Source organism: Oncorhynchus gorbuscha, linkage group LG25 (genome assembly GCF_021184085.1).
Source record: "Oncorhynchus gorbuscha isolate QuinsamMale2020 ecotype Even-year linkage group LG25, OgorEven_v1.0, whole genome shotgun sequence".
Taxonomy (NCBI): domain Eukaryota; kingdom Metazoa; phylum Chordata; class Actinopteri; order Salmoniformes; family Salmonidae; genus Oncorhynchus; species Oncorhynchus gorbuscha.
In genome coordinates this window covers 251,339-274,410 of record NC_060197.1, presented here as the reverse complement: position 1 = coordinate 274,410, position 23,072 = coordinate 251,339, and the positions used below count along the sequence as shown (strand labels likewise).

Sequence of the window (23,072 nt, the reverse complement as noted above, 5' to 3'; positions counted from 1 at the left end):
TGGATTCCAGTCTAGACCGATTACACAGGTTTATTTCTCTGAAGACTTCCAACACTCTCTCAGCCTGCTTCAGATAATGTGTTGGTTGCTGTCAGCAGTTTGCTCGACAGGTAGTGTTTCTGATGTATTCTTGGTGCCAGGTGTGCTGGGCCTGCTCTCTTTCAGGATCTATTGAAGGGATTGCAGACATTTGTTTACCATGTTATCAAACGTTCTCGACTGATTAGCGTCATCACAATCAAATGATATTTTATTGGTCAGTAACATATTTAGCAGATGTTATTGCTGGTGTAGCGAAATGCTTGTGTTCAAAGCTACAACAATGCAGTAATATCTAACAATACACACATCTGAAAGAATGGAATTAAGAAATGTATGAATATCAGATTGCGCAATGTCGGAGTGGCATTGACTAACATACAGTAGAATAAAATACAGTATACATTTAACATTTAAGTCATTTAGCAGACGCTCTTCTCCAGAGCGACTTACAAATTGCTGCATTCACCTTATGACATCCAGTGGAACAGCCACTTTACAATAGTGCATCTAAATCTTTTAAGGGGGGGGGTGAGAAGGATTACTTTATCCTATCCTAGGTATTCCTTAAAGAGGTGGGGTTTCAGGTGTCTCCGGAAGGTGGTGATTGACTCCGCTGTCCTGGCGTCGCGAGGGAGTTTGTTCCACCATTGGGGGGCCAGAGCAGCGAACAGTTTTGACTGGGCTGAGCGGGAACTGTACTTCCTCAGTGGTAGGGAGGCGAGCAGGCCAGAGGTGGATGAACGCAGTGCCCTTGTTTGGGTGTAGGGCCTGATCAGAGCCTGGAGGTACTGAGGTGCCGTTCCCCTCACAGCTCCGTAGGCAAGCACCATGGTCTTGTAGCGGATGCGAGCTTCAACTGGAAGCCAGTGGAGAGAGCGGAGGAGCGGGGTGACGTGAGAGAACTTGGGAAGGTTGAACACCAGACGGGCTGCGGCGTTCTGGATGAGTTGTAGGGGTTTAATGGCACAGGCAGGGAGCCCAGCCAACAGAGAGTTGCAGTAATCCAGACGGGAGATGACAAGTGCCTGGATTAGGACCTGCGCCGCTTCCTGGGTGAGGCAGGGTCGTACTCTGCGGATGTTGTGGAGCATGAACCTACAGGAACGGGCCACCGCCTTGATGTTAGTTGAGAACGACAGGGTGTTGTCCAGGATCACGCCAAGGTTCTTAGCGCTCTGGGAGGAGGACACAATGGAGTTGTCAACCGTGATGGCGAGATCATGGAACGGGCAGTCCTTCCCCGGGAGGAAGAGCAGCTCCGTCTTGCCGAGGTTCAGCTTGAGGTGGTGATCCGTCATCCACACTGATATGTCTGCCAGACATGCAGAGATGCGATTCGCCACCTGGTCATCAGAAGGGGGAAAGGAGAAGATTAATTGTGTGTCGTCTGCATAGCAATGATAGGAGAGACCATGTGAGGTTATGACAGAGCCAAGTGACTTGGTGTATAGCGAGAATAGGAGAGGGCCTAGAACAGAGCCCTGGGGGACACCAGTAGTGAGAGCGCGTGGTGAGGAGACAGATTCTCGCCACGCCACCTGGTAGGAGCGGCCTGTCAGGTAGGACGCAATCCAAGCGTGGGCCGCGCCGGAGATGCCCAACTCGGAGAGGGTGGAGAGGAGGATCTGATGGTTCACAGTATCGAAGGCAGCCGATAGGTCTAGAAGGATGAGAGCAGAGGAGAGAGAGTTAGCTTTAGCAGTGCGGAGCGCCTCCGTGATACAGAGAAGAGCATTCTCAGTTGAATGACTAGTCTTGAAACCTGACTGATTTGGATCAAGAAGGTCATTCTGAGAGAGATAGCGGGAGAGCTGGCCAAGGACGGCACGTTCAAGAGTTTTGGAGAGAAAAGAAAGAAGGGATACTGGTCTGTAGTTGTTGACATCGGAGGGATCGAGTGTAGGTTTTCTCAGAAGGGGTGCAACTCTCGCTCTCTTGAAGACGGAAGGGACGTAGCCAGCGGTCAGGGATGAGTTGATGAGCGAGGTGAGGTAAGGGAGAAGGTCTCCGGAAATGGTCTGGAGAAGAGAGGAGGGGATAGGGTCAAGCGGGCAGGTTGTTGGGCGGCCGGCCGTCACAAGACGCGAGATTTCATCTGGAGAGAGAGGGGAGAAAGAGGTCAGAGCACAGGGTAGGGCGGTGTGAGCAGAACCAGCGGTGTCGTTTGACTTAGCAAACGAGGATCGGATGTCGTCGACCTTCTTTTCAAAATGGTTGACGAAGTCATCTGCAGAGAGGGAGGAGGGGGGGAGGGGGAGGAGGATTCAGGAGGGAGGAGAAGGTGGCAAAGAGCTTCCTAGGGTTAGAGGCAGATGCTTGGAATTTAGAGTGGTAGAAAGTGGCTTTAGCAGCAGAGACAGAGGAGGAAAATGTAGAGAGGAGGGAGTGAAAGGATGCCAGGTCCGCAGGGAGGTGAGTTTTCCTCCATTTCCGCTCGGCTGCCCGGAGCCCTGTATATACATGAGATGATTAAAGCAGTATGTAAACAAGAGACTAGTGTTCCATTATTAAGTGCCCAGTGATTCTATCTATATCGGTTAGCAGCCTCTAAGGTGCAGGGTTGAGTAACCGGGTGGTAGCTGGCTAGTGATGGCTATTTAGTAGTCTGAAGGACTTGAGATTGGGAGACAGTTTCTGTCTCCCAGTCCCAGCTTTGATGCACCTGTATTGACCTTGCCTTCTGGATGATAGCGGGGTGAACAGGCCGTGGCTCGGGTGGTTGATGTCCTTGATTATCTTTTTTGCCTTCCTGTGACATTGGGTGCTGTAGGTGTCCTGGAGGGTAGGTAGTTTGTCCCGGTGATGTGTTGGCCAGGTCACACCACCCTCTAGAGAGACCATTTCAGATGGTCGGTGATGTGTTGGCCAGGTCACACCACCCTCTAGAGAGACCATTTCAGATGATCAGTGATGTGTTGGCCAGGTCACACCACCCTCTAGAGAGACCATTTCAGATGGTCAGTGATGTGTTGGCCAGGTCACACCACCCTCTAGAGAGACCATTTCAGATGGTCAGTGATGTGTTGGCCAGGTAACACCACCCTCTAGAGCAGGGGTGTCAAAGTCAAATGGACGGAGGGCCAAATAAAAAATTTAGCTACAAGCCGAGGGCCGGACTGTTCGAATGTTCATTGAAAATTTTTTAAATGACGCATATAGTCTAGTGAACCTAATTGAACCTACTGAAAACCTAACAAATATATTCCAATATGATCAGATAAATAAAGCAATATTTTCTTATGGCTCTGTCAGTAATCTTTAATTTTCAACAGACACAAAAGACAAATTTCCTTTATATAAAAATCCCCATAACATGAACATTAAATGAAAGAAACCGGTATTCAAGGCACCATCAGTAGCCTATATTTTCTATTTTAGCAAAAGTGGGCTAAATTTACTTCAAAGAAAAAAACAATAATAGCAATTTTCTATCATCCACTCAACTTGGTTTTAAATGCCTTCACTGTACTGTACATATCAGAGATGACACGATCCCGACCCTGCAGCTGCAAGTTCATTGCATTCAGATGACTCGTAATGTCACACAGAAAAGCCATTTCACACAGAAACATTTCGTCTCGGAGTTGTGTTGTGTATTTCCCTTTGCTGTCCAAGAACAGACAAATCTCCTCACGAAGCTCGAAACATCTTTGAAGCACCTTTCCCTGGCTTAGCCATCGCACCTCTGTGTGATAAGGCAAATCACCATGCTCCGTTTCTAACTCCGTCAGAAATGCCTTGAACTGGCGGTGATTCAAACCTTTGGCTCTGATAAAGTTAACTGTGCGTGATGATGCTCATTACATGCTCCATTTTCAAGGCTTTACCGCACAACGCTTCCTGGTGTATGATACAATGATAAGCTGTCAGCTCACCTGTCGCGTTTTCCTCTTGCATCTTTTCCCGTATCTTCGCCACCAGTCCGCTCCTGTGTCCACACATCGCAGGTGCTCCGTCAGTTGTCAAACCCACGAGTTTTTCCCAAGGCAGCTCCATCTCATTTACACATCTTGACACCTCTTCATACAAATCATGCCCGTAGTTGTGCCATGCATAGGACGTAAAGCCAAAAACTCCTCTGTCACGCTTAGGCTGGAGTCCACTCCGCGGATGAAAATTGACAACTGGGCAATGTCAGTGCTCTCATCCACAGCCAAGGAATATGCAATGAAATCTTTTCCCTTTTTCACAAGCTGCTCTTTTAGATTGATGGACAACTGGTCTACTCTCTCGGCAATGGTGTTTCTGCTCAGACTCACATTTAAAAAGAGTTGCCTTTTTTCTGGGCAAACTTCGTCACAAACTTTAATCATGCAGTTTTTGATGAAATCCCCCTCCGTAAATGGCCGGGCTGATTTAGCGATCTCTTCTGCCAAAATAAAACTGGCCTTGACAGCAGCCTGGCCTTGTGATTTGGCTTTTTTGAACAGAGCCTGTCGAGATTTGAGGCCTCGTTTTAATTCCTCTGCCTTTTGTAGCCTTTGTTCCATGTCCATATTCTTGTTTTTGTCCGCGTGTTTCGTTTCATAATGTCGTCTCAGATTATACTCTTTCAGTACCGCCACACTTTCTCCACACAGAAGACACACAGGTTTTCCAGCTACCTCCGTGAACAAATACTCCGACTCCCACCTTGTTTGAAACCCCCGGTTCTCAGTGTCCACCTTCCGTTTTGCCATTTTTGATGGGTATCTGAAAGTTAATTTTACTGTGATGCTGACAACTGCTGTGCCAATAAATATTGAAATGAAGCAGCCTACTGCTCGGTGCGTCACCGTTGCATTGTGGGAAATGTAGTATTGGTGCGTGTAAAAGATCTGCGGGCTGCCGGCTTGCTGCGGTCTGCGGGCCGGTTCTAATAACAAATCAAGATCATCCCAGGGGCCGTAAAAAACCTTCTCACGGGCCGGATGTGGCCCGCGGGCCTTGACTCTGACATATGTGCTCTAGAGAGACCATTTCAGATGATCAGTGATGTGTTGGCCAGGTCACACCACCCTCTAGAGACCATTTCAGATGGTCAGTGATGTGTTGGCCAGGTCACACCACCCTCTAGAGAGACCATTTCAGATGATCATTTCAGATGATCAGTGATTGGCCAGGTCACACCACCCTCTGAGAGAGACCATTTCAGATGATCAGTGATGTGTTGGCCAGGTCACACCACCCTCTAGAGAGACCATTTTAGATGGTCAGTGATGTGTTGGCTCACACCACCCTCTAGAGAGACCATTTTAGATGGTCGGTGACGTGTTGGCCAGGTCACACCACCCTCTAGAGAGACCATTTCAGATGGTCGGTGATGTGTTGGCCAGGTCACACCACCCTCTAGAGAGACCATTTCAGATGGTCAGTGATGTGTTGGCCAGGTCACACCACCCTCTAGAGAGACCATTTCAGATGGTCGGTGATGTGTTGGCCAGGTCACACCACCCTCTAGAGAGACCATTTCAGATGGTCGGTGATGTGTTGGCCAGGTCACACCACCCTCTAGAGAGACCATTTCAGATGGTCAGTGATGTGTTGGCCAGGTCACACCACCCTCTAGAGAGACCATTTCAGATGGTCAGTGATGTGTTGGCCAGGTCACACCACCCTCTAGAGAGCCCTGAACACTGAGGAATACACTCTTTGCCGCATGTTTTTTGCACAACATGACAACATTCCCTTTGCATTCTCTCTCCAAGTTTCTACAGACGGCTCTCTGTCCACCCGCCTTTACTCTCTCATTCTGTTCTCTGAAATTAGGTTGGAGGGAGAGGAAGGAAAAGAGATGGGAGGAGATACAAAGGGGAAGGAGATACAAAGAGAGGCAGGTGGTTAGACAGAGCGGGAGAAATAGGATTGACTTTACTTTCAGCAGGCTGGGACTTCAGAGGACCTGTGGAGCCCTTTTCTGTTTTAAGATCCGTATCTTTAATTCACTTATCAAATATCAGCGTCCCGGAGAGATGATGCGTGGTGGGGCTCCTAACCCCGGCATCCATTACCCTCAACCCACTGTTTGATTAATGCCTTTCCCGCAGAGAAATATGGTATTGAGCCCGGCATCGTCACGGTAACAAGAAGCTATTCTTGGCCTTGATGAGAAGTGGCAGTATAAGGCACTTAGACCCTCCCTTTGACACTTGGGAGGATTTTAGCTGCTGTTTTTATGGATGTGAAAATCAGTAGAGGGCACAGGAAAGACAGAAGGTGAGGCGGGAGAAACCTTTGTTGATACTCAAAGGGAACATAAAAGTTCCCATTGACTTAAGGCCCCGTTAGAATTATTGTAACAGAGCTGCAATAGCATACTCGTCTATTTTAATGTGTCAATCTGGTCTGAGATAATGACTCACCTGAAGCAAGGAGGGGTCTAGGTAATGAGTCAGGTTATTATGCACTATTTAGCTAACACAGGGAAGGACACCTGCTTGTGCCTGGGCTCTGTTAGCCTGAGAGTTTAATTAACTCAGTAGAGACTGAGACTCCTGCACTCCTAGTGGGGTACTCCGCATGCACACACACACACACACACACACACACACACACACACTGAAGCGCCATGCCAAGGACATCTCTCAAGTGAAGCTGACTGAACCACAGATCCAGGGAATTGGAGAGAGGCTTCATGCCTCATTTTCCTCCCTCCTACACTCATCCCTCTTTCCCTGTCTGTTCCTCTCCCTCTCTTTCCTCTATCCCCCCATTAGAGGGGATTTTTATTTGAGGTCCTATCCTTCTCAGGACCGAAGGGGGAGGGGTATCCAGCAGACGAGAAGCTGGGCTGTAACAAGCTCCAGTCACAAACAGTCTCCAAGGGCTTTTCCTGCTCTGCTCTACAGTGTGTTAGAGATTATAGGTGTTCCACTTGTTCAGCAAATGAGAGTTAGCCAGCCAGCCAATTTCGGTGTGTGTCCTTCACCGTTACACTGCGACCGGGTCTACCTGGTAATAACAGGCTCTCTGACGATGGCGATTATCCCATCTCTCTGTAATGCGCCAGTCTCACTTGAGTCATCTGTAAGCACACACCCCTCTCTCTCTCTCCCAGCACTGCAGTGCTGCTGCTGCACCGGCACACCGCATGGCACTTCTGCCTTCAGAGCACGTCTTGGCCTCTTAGCTCGCCCCACGTCTTACTTTCATGCTTAATTACCTGCCAAGATAGGACCAAGAAGACACACGGTCAAACACGCCATGACGCCAGTAACATAAATACAAGGAGATTGGGGGAAAAGTAAAGCTATAAAAAAATGTGTGGGGTGGTTTTAATAGCGCAGGTGATTGGTGGTGCGTGGCAGATCTAACCCTCTCTTCTCCCCTCCTCTGGCTGTATAGGCCTCCTCTCTTCTGGCTGTATAGGCCTCCTCTCTTCTGGCTGTATAGGCCTCCTCTCTTCTGGCTGTATAGGCCTCCTCTCTTCTGGCTGTATAGGCCTCCTCTCTTCTGGCTGTATAGGCCTCCTCTCTTCTGGCTGTATAGGCCTCCTGGCTGTATAGGCCTCCTCTTCTGGCTGTATAGGCCTCCTCTCTTCTGGCTGTATAGGCCTCCTCTCTTCTGGCTGTATAGGCCTCCTCTCTTCTGGCTGTATAGCCCTCCTCTCTTCTGGCTGTATAGCCCTCCTCTCTTCTGGCTGTATAGCCCTCCTCTCTTCTGGCTGTATAGCCCTCCTCTCTTCTGGCTGTATAGGCCTCCTCTCTTCTGGCTGTATAGGCCTCCTCTCTTCTGGCTGTATAGGGCTCCTCTCTTCTGGCTGTATAGGGCTCCTCTCTTCTGGCTGTATAGGGCTCCTCTCTTCTGGCTGTATAGGCCTCCTCTCTTCTGGCTGTATAGCCCTCCTCTCTTCTGGCTGTATAGGCCTCCTCTCTTCTGGCTGTATAGGCCTCCTCTCTTCTGGCTGTATAGGCCTCCTCTCTTCTGGCTGTATAGCTCATAAGGCTAGAGAGCCTGAGAGGCCAGTCCCACCTCACTACCCTCACAGAACACACACCATGTTTTATTGCCCACAGCTTGTCAACATATGCATGGTAAACGGGTAAATCATACAGTACATGTCACACACTGGTCCACAGTGCCTCACCCTGGCCTGTCTGTCTCTCTCCTCCTATAGTTGATGAAGAGGAGCTGAGGAAGAAGATCACAGAGGATCTGCAGAAAGGCCTGTTGAAGGAGAGGGTGAAGGCTGAGCAGGAGCTGCAAGCATGGTGAGACACACACACACACACACACACACACACACACACACACACACACACACACACACACACACACACACACACACACACACACACACACACACACACACACACACACACACACACACACACACACACACACACACACACACACACACGTCCCTATGAACCACCATGGTTAAACACCACCACATCAGCCTTACCTGTCCATTGTAGTACAGTAACTGTCCTCGAACAGCCTCATACAAAACAATGCAGTAGGTTTTGGAATGTATCCTGTCTAAGCCCCACCCCTGACCATAGCCCTTCCATTAACCTCTATGGGACTGAGCCACACCCTCTACTTCTCTGATTTGTCCTTTGGTTTGTTGCGTTCTTAGAAGGGTTGTGAAGCCAATGGTAATTTACCAAAGTTACTGGAATCTTCAGTAATAGTGGTCATTAACAGAAAATCTATGGCAATCACATCGTCTTTTTGGTCATTTATATTTGAATAATACTTCAACTGCAACTCTTCCAACTATTGACGGTTTTCACAACTGCCACCAGTTTGACGCCAAAACATTGTCAATGAATACATATTGATTTAAAATGTGTAAAAATATATCAAGGGTATTTCATGCTTTATTCACAGTGCCTTCAGAAAGTATTCACACCCCTAACTTTTTCCACATTTTGTTGTGTTAGAGCCTGAATTTAAAATGGATTAAAGTGAGATTTGTTGTCACTGGCCTACACACAATACCCCATTTCAAATTGGAATTATGTTTTTTGAGAATTTTACAAATTGAATAAGAAATGAAAGGCTCACATGTCTTGTTTCAATAAGTATTCCACACCTTTGTTATGGCAGGCCTAAATACCTTCAGTAGGAAACATTTGCTTAACTATTCACCTCATAAGTTGCATGGACTCACTCTGTGTGCAATAATATTGTTTAACATGATTTTTAAATGACTACCTCATCTCTGTACCCCACACATACAATTATCTCTAAGGTCCCTCAGTCGAGCAGTGAATTTCAAACACACATTCAGCCACAAAGACCAGGGAGGTTTTCCAATGACTTGCAAAGAAGGGCACCTGTTGGTAGAGGGGTAAAAAATAAGCAAATTAGACATTGAATATCCCTTTGAGCATGGTGAAGTTATTAATTACACTTTGGATGGTGTATCAATACACACAGTCACTACAAAGATACAGACTTCTTCCTAACTCAGAAAGAAAACCGCTCCAGGATTTTACCATGACGCCAATGGTGACTTTAAAACCTTTGCAAAGTTTAATGGTTGTGATTAAAACTGGGGTTGAATCAACAACATTGTAGTTACTCCACAAGACTAACCTTATTGACAGAGTGAAAAGAAGGAAGCTTTTAAAAATATTCCAAAACATGCATCTGAAGTAATACTGAAAAAACTGTGGCAAAGCAATTCAGTTTTCCTGAATACAAAGTGTAATGTTTGAGGCAAATCTAATATAACACATTACTGAGTACCACTCTCCATATTTTCAAGCATAGTGGTGGCTGCATCATGCTATGAGTATTATTTTTAAAATCTTTTAGGACTGGAGAGTTTTCAGGATAAAAAAAGAAACGTAACTTAGTTCAGTCTGTTTTCCACCAGACACTGGGAGATGAATTCACCTTTCAGCAGGACAATAACCTGAAACACAAGGCCAAATCTGCGCTGACGTTGCTTACCAAGAAGACAGTGAATGTTCCTGATTGGCTGAGTTTGACCAATTTGACAGAGCTTGAAGAATTTTGAAAATGATAATGGGAAAATGTTGCACATTCCAAGTGTGTAATGCTCTTAGACTTGCCCAGAAAGACTCACAGCTGTAATCGCTGCCAAAGGTGATTCTAACATGGTTGAGTACTTATATAATCAAGATGCAGTATATTAGTGTTTTACTTTTCATATAATTATTATTTTATACAAATGTGAGAATTTTTCTTTGACTTCAGAGTAATTGGTCTACATCATGGACAACAAATGGCAATTAAATCCATTTTAATCTCACTTTGTAACACAACACACCTTGAAAAAAGTCATTGTGTGTGAATACTTTCTGAATGTACTATATAGTTTCCTGATTCCAGAAGAATGGGAGAGAAAGCACACTTCTGCAGAAACTCCCTGCCAGTTCTGTGTTCCATTAATAGTAAAAAAGGTCAGATTCATCCCTTCTCCCACATGTTCAATCTATTTATCTTCCGAAGCACATCAGCGTTTATTTCGTCCCCCTTACCTCCTTTTTTTTGGGGCTCAATTAATCATGCCTGGGAGAGGGCGCCTTCGAGATGTAATTTCCTGGGCGCTGAGTGGGTGATCTATTAGCCAGCCTTGATGAGGCATCGTGACTTCCTTCCCAGTGCCTTCCCCACTTCTCGTCTGCATCCCAAATGGCTCCCTATTCACTATATAGTGCACTACTTTTGACCAGGGCCCATAGGTGTAGCTATTGCACTCTGGTCAAAAGTAGTGCACTATGTAGGAAATAGGGTGCCATTTGGGGTGTGAAACTCCCTTTTCCTCCCCTCTTCGCCACAATAGAGCAGGTGCATGTCCCATCAAGTCTGATAAACACATCATTCCCCTCTAATGGTACTGGATGGGCTCCAAAGACTTACCAGTGAATGACTAAGTCGTTTAGCCTAGCGCTTAATGTCGCTGCTATTACAGTATGGATGGGAAATGCCCCAAAAGAGTGAATGGGAGGCGCTAGCATTAGACTATGGCTATTAAGGTTTTTTGATGTATGTTTAGGCGAGGCTATTCACAGGAACAAAGATCATTGTTTCGTTTTTGAGTTGTTTTGTCTTTTATTGACGTAAATGTGTGTTGCGTATGGACCTCTATTCAGAGAAGTAAACCTACTGTACCAATTTGAGTGGAAATTGTGGCCTGCAATTAATTCTGTTCATTATGATGGTGATGTCGCTGTGGGCTCGCTCAGACTGCCTCAAGCACTTATTTGGTTTACCTCTTCACTGTTTCAGGTGCTTTTTGTTACTTTGTATGAACAACAGTCATTCAAAATTAAAAAGCAATCATCTGTAAGCTGTTTGCCAGCATGCATGCTCTCCAATGGTGTGTGTGTGTGTGTGTGTGTGTGTGTGTGTGTGTGTGTGTGTGTGTGTGTGTGTGTGTGTGTGTGTGTGTGTGTGTGTGTGTGTGTGTGTGTGTGTGTGTGTGTGTGTGTGTGTGTGTGTGTGTGTGTGTGTCCCTCTTAATACCGTGGCGTAATCATTAGTAAAACAGCTTTACGGGTCATCGTTGTTGATCTGGCTGGTCTTTCCAGTCGGGCCCAGGCACTAACCTGGACAAATTGCTATTGATAAAGAAATGTATTTCCTGTCAGCCATCATAAAATAGAATTTAGAACGAGCATCTGTCTTGGTTTATGTGGCATTGTTGGCTGAAGCAACAGGGTTTGGAAGAGGTAGTGCCTGTCGCATCTCCCAGGCCTGAGTCCCAAATGGCACCCTATTCCGTATATAGTGCACTACTTTTGACCAGTGCCCATAGGGTTCTGGTAACATTTAGTGCACTATATAGAGAATAGGGTGCCATTTGGGAAGTAACACCATTAAAGGAAAGTATGGGGCTTTATTGACCATGATGCTGTGCTGCTTGGATGGACAGAATCAATATTTCCCTTAATGTCTTGTCCCCACCAAGTTCTCTCCTCTGATGTTTTAAAGATGTTTGTGTTTTCATTTGGCTTTAGTAGAGCCAACGAGTCTTGGGAGTGAGACTTGGAGAAGATAATCCACTATAAGATGTTCAACTCCCTTTGCTGTGTGACTCACTCATGTTTAGGCCTGAGGACATTGTGTGAATGTTCACTTTTCAAAATGGTGGAGGGGGAAGAGGTGGTTGACACAAATGGCCAGCATACAGTTTGGAACAGAGTGTCTCCAGGATGTTGGATGTGGATTTTCAGCAACTGTAGCTGTTAACAGATGGGCCTAACATGCTGACCACACCGCCTGCATTGCAAAATACATTTACACGTTATTCAATCATTTCATCCTAATTGTCTGCAAGTGCCAACGAGCGTCTGTGTAGCCTGGCACTAAAATAGAACTTGGTTCTATTTTGGACGTCCCGCCTCTCCCATCTCCTCATTGGTTTTTAGGAGCATATATACATGTGGGTGATTGAAAGATGGAGGTCCACACTCAGTCCATTTGGAGGTGGTAATGCACCTTGAAGTTGGTTGCCAAACACCATATAAAATCCATATAAGAATTAATGAGGAGATAAAAAGGGGAAACCTAGTTTATCTGTGGATAACTGTCAGAGGAGAGAACACATGATTGTGTGACTCAAAAACACAAAAGCACCATGTGCATTTTAGATAAAATAACAACCCAATGTTTATCTCCCAGGACACATTATCTAGCAACAGCAACCTAGCTAAATGTCCATGAATGTTTCATGTGTGTTTCGACCTCTCCCTGAATTGATATGGTTGGTTTCTTAACTTGCGTATCATGAAGGTGTCTGGTGGGGATAGACAAAATGAACACATGCACGGTGGCACACGCAGACGCACACAAAGAGCTGGTTTGGTCTGCATTTAAGTTCTTTTGAGTTAGCCTACCATTCACCTACTAACACTACTCTGTTAGGTCTTTGAGTTGGTAGGTGAATGGTACATGAGGCTGACTCTACTCTGTTAGGTCTTGGAGTTGGTAGGTGAATGGTACAGGAGGCTGACTCTACTCTGAGGCATTGGCCTTCTCTCCTCTCCAGGATATCTTCCTTCTCTGCTAATTTTTCATCCTTAATATGTTATGTCTGTTTTTTCTTCTTCTGTTTTCTATTCATTTGAATTTATTGGGGAAAAGGTCCACCATTATCTTTTAATTGAAAGATGTCGGCACAGAAGGCTTTTTCGCAGCTTCGCCATCAAAGGTAATTGAACTACGATGGTGTTTAGCAGACGACTAGTGATCAGGAACCTGTGCTGGAATAGAGGTGTCATGACCAGCTGGCCTAAGATTGGATTGTTTTAAACTTAACTGGTAGTGTTGACTGGAGTAAAAACTGACAAAGAGTCAAGGTGTGGAGTTATGAATGAATTGACCGTTGGTCAAACCCAGAGTGTGAAGCTGTCTCAGACATTTAGTGACCTGTGAACTTACCTGGGTCTCACTTTGCAATAGTTCACTCATTCCCTCCTCAATCATTCTTTGTGTGTGTGGTATCCAGATGTTCATACCATACCAGGGTATACAGTATTACCGGAAGTGCACAAAACAATTTAGGCAACAGGGATCTTGATCCAGAAGGGGATTGAATGTCTGCTGTAACCAAGAAGCTTGATGTTGACATCTAGCCACTTAGCTAGCAAGTCAGCAAACTAAATCCATAGCTGGAGTCCTGAGCTGGACACCATTTATTTGACACCTCTAAGATTTCTTATAGTTGGACCGCTGCACCACTAAGTTAAGTATAAGGAACTGCGTCTCAGTGCAAGAGGCGTCACTACAGTCCCTGGTTCGAATCCAGGCTGTATCACATCCGTCTGTGGTTGGGAGTCCCATAGGGCGGCACACAATTGGCCCAGCGCTGTTCAGGTTTAGCCTTGGTAGGCCGTCATAAGTCGTTGTTCTTAACTGACTTGTCTAGTTCATTTTTGATATTGAACCTGAATTGAAATAAGCAGTGGTGTAGCACGCACCCCCACAGCCCCTGTGAGTCGCCTCAACAACAACAATATATACTGTATTGAAGATCATGCCGTCATTATTTCGTGCCGTCATCACACCAAGCCTAGTGTGTGTTTGGTGTTACAACTAAGCTGGCCAGTTGGTGCCATGCTTCATTAAATATAGAGGTCTGCAGTGCAACTGCTGCTACTGCTTACAACCTCTGTTAGAACGCACAAACAATACAGGATAACCCCCAAAATTGGCTTCAGGAATATCTCACACACACACACACACTCTCAGTCCCTCTCTCATTCTCACACGCAAATACACACACAGAATATGTGTGGAGTGTTCATTTGCGGGCGGCCCTATCTCATTTAAGGGCGGGGTGGCTGCAGGGAGCAGATTTTCTGAAGACTCCTCTGAGAGGCGTCAGAGCAGAAAGGCACATGAGTGAAAGAAATATGCAGTACTCTTCTCGCTCTCGACCTCATATTCTCTCTTGACTTTTATCCTCTATATTTACCTCTCCTCTTCTCTCTCCCTCTTGACCTCTATCCTCTATATTTACCTCTTCTTGCTCTCGACCTCATATTCTCCCTCTTGACTTTTATCCTCTATATTTACCTCTCCTCTTCTCTCTCCCTCTATCCTCTATATTTACCTCTTCTCTCTCTCGACCTCCTAGCCTCTCTATTTACCTCTACTCTCCTCTTCCTTTGAAATACCACACAGCTCTTCTCTCTGTCCCTCTGCTGTGTCAGCACTCACTGCTGTGCCCTCTGATTGGGGTTGACCTGTGGTGGCCCCTAAGCACCGTGGGAGAAAAAAGAGGCTCAGGGTGGATGCCACTCAGACTGATCCTCAGACAGGGACAGACAGACACAGGTCTCCCTTCTCAGGTTGTTCCTGTCACCGGGCATGCCTGCGTTGAATTAAGTGACACGGTGGTGAGTCCAGGTGTCACTGTGATGTGTGGTGAATGTGGCAGTAGGTGTCTCTGAGTGCCACTGTGTTTAACACCAGAACCACTAGAGCAGTCATTTGGACTTAAACAATGGCATTATAGTGAATATAAGTGTCGATATGACAGCAATCAAATAGTCAATTATTGTCAGCTCGTGCTTACATGGTATGAGTCTCCAGGCATTGGCATCAGTTGGGGCATGTCCATGTCACATAAACAATGAAAGCTGGTGAGTGGGTTGCAGATGTTTTTTGCTTGAGATGTAAGGTCATCAAAAAAATAAACGGCCCTTTTTCAGGACACTGTCTTTTAAAGATCATTCGTAAAAATCCAAATAACCTCACAGATCTTCATTGTAACGAGTTTAAACACTGTTTCCCATGCTTGTTCAATGAACCATAAACAATTCATGAACATGCACCTGTGGAGCAGTCGTTAAGACACTAACAGTTTAAAGACTGTAGGCAATTTAAGGTCACAGTTATGAATACTTAGGACACTAAAGAGACCTTTCTATTCACTCTGAAAAACACCAAAAGAAAGATGCCCAGGGTCCCTGCTCATCTGCATGAACTTGCCTTAGGCATGCTGCAAGGAGGCATGAGGACTGCAGATGTGTCCAGGGCAATAAATTGTAATGTCCATACTGTGATAAGAGAGCTACAGGGAGACAAGACGGACAGCTGTAACAAAACCTGCACAGGATCGGTACATCCGAACATCACAACTGCGGGACAGGTACAGGATGGCAACAACAACTGCCCGAATGCACAATCCCTCCATCAGTGCTCAGACTGTCCACAATAGGATGGGAGACGCTGGACTGAGGGCTTGTAGGCCTATTGTAAGGCAGGTCCTCACCAAACATCACCGGCAACAATGTCGCCTATGGGCACAAACCCATCGTCGCTGGACCAGACAGGACTGGCAAAAAGTGCTCTTCACTGACGCGTCACAGTTTTGTCTTACCAGGGGTGATGGTCGGATTTGCATTTATCGTCGAAGGAATGAGTGTTACACCGAGGCCTGTACTCTGAAAGGGGATCAAGGTGGAGGGTCCGTCATGGTCTTGGACAGTGTGTCACAGCATCATCGGACTGAGCTTGTTGTCATTGCAGGAAATCTCAATGCTGTGCGTTACAGTGAAGACATCCTCTTCCCTCGTGGTACCCTTCCTGCAGATTCATCCTGACATGACCCTCGAGCATGACAATGCCACCAGCCATACTGCTCGTTCTGTGTGGGATTTCCTGCAAGACAGGAATGTCAGTGTTCTGCCATGGCCAGCAAAGAGCTCAGATAAATCCCATTGAGCACGTCTGGGACCTGTTGGATCGGAGTGTGAGGGCTAGAGCCATTCCCCCCCCCAGAAATAAATGTCCGGGAACTTGCAGGTGCCTTGGTGGAAGAGAGGGGTAACATCTCACAGCAAGAATGGGTAAATCTGGTGCAGTCCATGAGGAGGAGATGCACTGCAGTACTTAATGCAGCTGGTGGCCACACCAGATACTGACTGTTAATTTTGATGTTGACCCCCCCCCCTTTGTTCAAGGACACATTATTCAATTTCTGTTAGTCACATGTCTGTGGAACTGGTTCAGTTTGTCTGTTGTTGAATTTTATGTTCATAGAAATATTTACTCATGTTAAGTTTGCTGAAAATAAATGCAGTTGACAGTGAGTGGATGTTTAAATTCAGCAAAAAAAGAATGTCCTGACCCCCTCCGTCTTGACTTTTCCTAAATAAGTTTATCACACAGTCATTCTTAGAATCTTAATATTAATCCGTTTTAGGAGGGAATGTCATTTAAAAAAAGGTTTTCCTCCGTTGCCCCTCACGACAGTTGAATTGAAGGTGCCGTGGTCCGTTGATAATCACGCTGATTTCCACGAAACTGAACCGGTTAAACTATACCCACACTAATTTCACAGATACAACAACGGATGAAATAAATGAAGGAGAAGTATGATGAGGGAGAAAGGTTGAGTTGATGAGGAAGAGGATGCATCATTAGGCCTAGGTCATCACCAGTTGTGAATGAAGAACAGGGCGGGCCATTGTATTGGTCTATTCTAATTATAATCTCTATATGGTATGTACTCTATCAGTCCACTGAATCCAAGCAGTTTTATCAGTCTACTTGTAGTACACAGTGTGAGCATCCGTAACTTACAATGGCAAGAAGACCAAGACGAATGGGATGTACATGCTGCGTTAGCTCTGCTACGAGATCTGAATGAAAACGACTCGGATGGTGGGGAAGAAATGCATATCCTGGCATCTCTGCTGATTATTCTGATCCTCAGCCGTAACGGTACGCACTGAGCAGGTGCCTGCGCCTCCACCAAATGAAACGGTGAGACAGGAGAGAGGAAATGATAGAACAAGCTGGTGACAATGCTACGGGCCGATTAGCAGCATAAAATATCATCACTGAGAGAGCAGGCCCTACATCTCAGCAACGCACACTAACCAGCTTTCCTTGTTTGTGACATGGACACGCTCCAACTGATGCCGTTACGTGAAGATGCCCACCATGTAAACACAAGCTGACAATTTACTGTTTTTGACTGCTGTCAAATCGACCCTTCTATTCATTGTAATACCAAATCAAATGTATTTATATAGCCCTTCGTACATCAGCTGATATCTCAAAGTGCTGTACAGAAACCCAGCCTAAAACCCCAAACAGCAAGCAATGCAGGTGTAGAAGCACGGTGGCTAGGAAAAACTCACTAGAAAGGCTAAAACCAAGGAAGAAACCTAGAGGAACCAGGCTGTGTGGGGTGGCCAGTCCTCTTCTGGCTGTGCCGGGTGGAGATTATAACAGAACATGGCCAAGATGTTCAAATTGTCCAATTTGTGCTTTATAATGTGGCTACTGATGTTTTCATCATTTGACTGTTGGTCTTGTTGACTGTGCATCTTGGTAGTTGTGGTATTTTTCTTTTGCCCTTGTAAAAATGATCTGTAGGGTGTTCCAGCACTAGGGTTGCAAAGGGTCGGCAACTTTCAGGTACATTTCTGGAATTTTTCCAAAGATTTTCCATGGGAATTTAAGCCTGGGAATTTGGGGAATTTTTGCTTGAATTCATCAAAAAAGTTAGCTTATAACAGTGAACCTTTTTTTGTGGGCAATTCTAGGTCTTGTGGCATATTTTGGTAAAACTATCCCCAATTCAATGGAATTGAAACCCTCTGCATGTGCAGTGCACTCTTCCATCACATGCACAGTGCACTCTTCCATCACATGCACAGTGCACTCTTCCATCACATGCACAGTGCACTCTTCCATCACATGCACAGTGCACTCTTCCATCACATGCACAGTGCAGTGCACTCTTCCACCACATGTGCAGTGCACTCTTCCATCACATGCGCAGTGCACTCTTCCACCACATGTGCAGTGCACTCTTCCACCACATGTGCAGCTGATTCTCAAGATCTTGCACACTAATGAGATGCTATTGAGCCCACACTACTATACTGTCTGAGCCAAGGACTACATGCTTTCTGGTAAGTTTTGATTACAATACTGGGTGGGGTGACTATATTTTATGACATCATTTTTTGTTAACTAGTAAATAGTAGCCTACAGCGAAGAAATGTTTAAACATTTCTAACTTGTTAACAGTTTCTGCTCGTTAGTTTTTTGCTACCAGGTGGGTTTTAGCTTGCTTGAGCCTGCTAACTGAGTGTTTTATTCACCTGTTTGCATACGTTTCATTTGAAAAACATTTCTTATGAAGGAGTTTGTTTTAATTTGACCTTTATTTAACTAGGCAAGTCAACTAAGAACAAATTCTTATTTACAATGACGGCCGAGGAACAGTGCCTTGTTCAAGGGCAGAACGACATATATTTTTACCATGTCAGCTCGGGGATTCGATCCAGCAACCTTTCAGTAACTGGCCCAATGCTCTAACCTCTTGGCGACCTGCCGCCCCATGTTTAATCTAACTGCTTAACTATTTATCTGTACATGGAATTTTTAATTTATTAAATATATTTTCCTTTTTTTGATCTTCTAATCTTTACAGGACAATGCCACGGGCACTGTCTGATGTGTGGAGACGTTTCACTGCAGCTAATGTAGAAGGAAAAGCGGTGTACATTTGCAAGTACTGTGCCAAATCAAATGTGAAGAATGCAACAAAGATACAGAATCATCTGGCCAAGTGCATAAAGTTCCCTCGGCGCTCACAACAAGCAACCTCTGATAAAAGTCCCTCTACTTCTATTCAAGGTGAAAATGATGAATCAGACACCTTATTGATAGCAACGGCTCGTGGTCATCCTGGAATCAGACACCTTATTGATAACAACAGCTCATGGTCCTCCTGGAATCAGACACCTTATCTATAGCAACAGCTCATGGTCCTCCTGGAATCAGACACCTTATCGACAGCAACAGCTCATGGTCCTCCTGGAATCAGACACCTTATCGACAGCAACAGCTCATGGTCCTCCTGGAATCAGACGTTTTTTTTGACTCAATGGAGGAACGTAGCCAGAGAAATGCTGATGAATGTCTTGCTTGAGCTGTGTGTGCAATTGGTTCACCTCTGATGCTCACAGGCAATGTTTATTGGAAGAGATTGCTGAATGTTCTTCGCCCACCATACACCCCTCCAACCAGACATGCTTCTACTCATTTGCTGGCTGCAGAGTTCAACTGAGTTCAAGTGAAGATCAATTAAATCATAGAGAAAGCAGACTGTATTGCAATCATCTCTGATGGGTGGTCAAATGTTCGTGGGAAAGGAATAATTAACTACATCATCTCCACCCCTCAAACCAATATTCTACAAGAACACAGACACAAGGGACAATGGACACACCGGTCTCTACATTGTAGATGAGCTGAAGGCAGTCATCAATGACCTTGGACCACAGAAGGTATTTGCACTGGTGACAGACAATGCTGTGAACATGAAGGCTGCTTGCTCTAAAGTGGAGGAGTCCAACCCTCACATCACACCCATTGGCTGTGCTGCTCATGCATTGAATCTGCTCCTCAAGGACATCATGGCACTGAAAACAATGGATACACTTGACAAGAGAGCCTCGGAAATGGTAATTATAGCAGCAATCTACCTCACCAAGCAGTGAGAAGAATAAGAGCACCACATTGAAGCTGCCCAGCAACACCTGTTGGGGTGGTGTTGTCATCATGTTTGACAGTCTCCTGGAGGGGAAGGCGTGTCTGCAAGAAATAGCCATATCACAGTCTGCTGACATGGACAGCCCCATCAAGAGGATCCTTCCTGGACAATGTATTTTGGGAGAGTGTGGTAAGCAGCCTGAAACCTATTGCAGTAGCCATTGCACTGATTGAGGAAGACAATGCCATCCTGTCTGATGTTCAGACTCTGCTTGCAGATGTCAGAGAAGAAATCCATACTGCCCTGCCCACATCACTGTTGCTCCAAGCAGAGGAAACCGCAGTTCTGAAATACATCAAAAAGCATTTAGACTTCTGCCTGAAGCCCATACCCACTGCAGCGTACATGCTGGACCCCAAGAATGCTGGAGCATCCTGTCTGGTGCAGAGATCAACAAGGCCTATGGTGTCATCACTACCATGTCTCGCCACCTTGGCCTGGATGAGGGCAAGGTTCTTGGCAGTCTGGCGAAGTACACTTCCAAGCAAGGGCTTTATGTCTACTTATGATAAGGTTAAAGGTTTATGTTTCTGTCTCCATATGATATGGTAAATATATACAATGCAAAAAAACATCTACATTTTAAATGGTATTAATATTAATTTGCATATATTCCCGTTAATTCCCACTGAAAGTTTCCACCTCTGATTATTCCCAGAAATGTGCAACCCCATCCAGCACACATGCTTTCTGTTTAATAGTTGTAACAGACTCCAAAAATACAATTAATTGAACACTTGATTCATTATTTTTAGTTTTATTATTGCAGTTTTAGAATATAGACTACTCACTAATTGAACATGCTTTTGTTCTCATGTTACCTGAGACCCAGATTCTAGTGTTAGAATGTTGCAGTCAGAATGACTACTCACTCTTGAAGAGGAGGCCCAGCGGTTCTAGTGTTAGAATGTTGCAGTCAGAATGACTACTCACTAGCTTGAAGAGGAGGCCCAGCGGTTCTAGTGTTAGAATGTTGCAGTCAGAATGACTACTCACTAGCTTGAAGAGGAGGCCCAGCGGTTCTAGTGTTAGAATGTTGCAGTCAGAATGACTCCTCACTAGCTTGAAGAGGAGGCCCAGCGGTTCTAGTGTTAGAATGTTGCAGTCAGAATGACTACTCACTAGCTTGAAGAGGAGGCCCAGCGGTTCTAGTGTTAGAATGTTGCAGTCAGAATGACTACTCACTAGCTTGAAGAGGAGGCCCAGCGGTTCTAGTGTTAGAATGTTGCAGTCAGAATGGCTTGAAGAGGAGGCCCAGCGGTTCTAGTGTTAGAATGTTGCAGTCAGAATGACTACTCACTAGCTTGAAGAGGAGGCCCAGCGGTTCTAGTGTTAGAATGTTGCAGTCAGAATGACTACTCACTAGCTTGAAGAGGAGGCCCAGCGGTTCTAGTGTTAGAATGTTGCAGTCAGAATGACTACTCACTAGCTTGAAGAGGAGGCCCAGCGGTTCTAGTGTTAGAATGTTGCAGTCAGAATGACTTCTAGTGTTAGAATGTCACTGACTACTCACTAGCTTGAAGAGGAGGCCCAGCGGTTCTAGTGTTAGAATGTTGCAGTCAGAATGACTACTCACTAGCTTGAAGAGGAGGCCCAGTTCTAGTGTTAGAATGTTGCAGTCAGATGACTACTCTTGAAGAGGAGGCCCAGCGGTTCTAGTGTTAGAATGTTGCAGTCAGAATGACTAGAAGAGGAGGCCCAGCGGTTCTAGTGTTAGAATGTTGCAGTCAGAATGACTACTCACTAGCTTGAAGAGGAGGCCCAGCGGTTCTAGTGTTAGAATGTTGCAGTCAGAATGACTAAGAGGAGGCTCACTTCTAGCTTGAAGAAGGAGGCCCAGCGGTTCTAGTGTTAGAATGTTGCAGTCAGAATGACTTTCTAGCAAGAAGGGAGGCCCAGCGGTTCTAGTGTTAGAATGTTGCAGTCAGAATGACTACTCACTGGCTTGAAGAGGAGGCCCAGCGGTTCTAGTGTTAGAATGTTGCAGTCAGAATGACTACTCACTAGCTTGAAGAGGAGGCCCAGCGGTTCTAGTGTTAGAATGTTGCAGTCAGAATGACTACTCACTAGCTTGAAGAGGAGGCCCAGCGGTTCTAGTGTTAGAATGTTGCAGTCAGAATGACTACTCACTAGCTTGAAGAGGAGGCCCAGCGGTTCTAGTGTTAGAATGTTGCAGTCAGAATGACTACTCACTAGCTTGAAGAGGAGGCCCAGCGGTTCTAGTGTTAGAATGTTGCAGTCAGAATGACTACTCACTAGCTTGAAGAGGAGGCCCAGCGGTTCTAGTGTTAGAATGTTGCAGTCAGAATGACTACTCACTAAGCTTGAAATGAGGAATGACTACTCACTGCCCAGCGGTTCTAGTGTTAGAATGTTGCAGTCAGAATGACTACTCACTGGCTTGAAGAGGAGGCCCAGCGGTTCTAGTGTTAGAATGTTGCAGTCAGAATGACTACTCACTGGCTTGAAGAGGAGGCCCAGCGGTTCTAGTGTTAGAATGTTGCAGTCAGAATGACTACTCACTGGCTTGAAGAGGAGGCCCAGCGGTTCTAGTGTTAGAATGTTGCAGTCAGAATGACTACTCACTAGCTTGAAGAGGAGGCCCAGCGGTTCTAGTGTTAGAATGTTGCAGTCAGAATGACTAGAATGTTGCAGTCACTAGCTTGAAGAGGAGGCCCAGCTACTCACTGGTTCTAGTGTTAGAATGTTGCAGTCAGAATGACTACTCACTGGCTTGAAGAGGAGGCCCAGCGGTTCTAGTCAGAATGACTACTCACTGGCTTGAAGAGGAGGCCCAGCGGTTCTAGTGTTAGAATGTTGCAGTCAGAATGACTACTCACTAATGCTTGAAGAATGTTGAGGCCCAGCGGTTCTAGTGTTAGAATGTTGCAGTCAGAATGACTACTCACTGGCTTGAAGAGGAGGCCCAGCGGTTCTAGTGTTAGAATGTTGCAGTCAGAATGACTACTCACTAGAGGAGGCCCAGGTTCTAGTGTTAGAATGTTGCAGTCAGAATGACTACTCACTGGCTTGAAGAGGAGGCCCA

General features: G+C 45.6%; 1 protein-coding gene across 8 annotated transcripts in view; it reads left to right on the top strand.

Moving 5' to 3' along the window:
* The window catches only part of chchd3a (coiled-coil-helix-coiled-coil-helix domain containing 3a), a 121,665-nt gene that overhangs the window by 10,436 nt on the left and 88,157 nt on the right, over positions 1 to 23,072 (top strand). For all 8 annotated transcript variants that reach the window (XM_046327986.1, XM_046327985.1, XM_046327983.1 and 5 more), the window contains one exon: positions 8,138 to 8,231. In XM_046327986.1, coding sequence (XP_046183942.1) covers positions 8,138 to 8,231 — 94 coding nt within the window. The remainder of the gene's footprint in view (positions 1 to 8,137; positions 8,232 to 23,072) is intronic.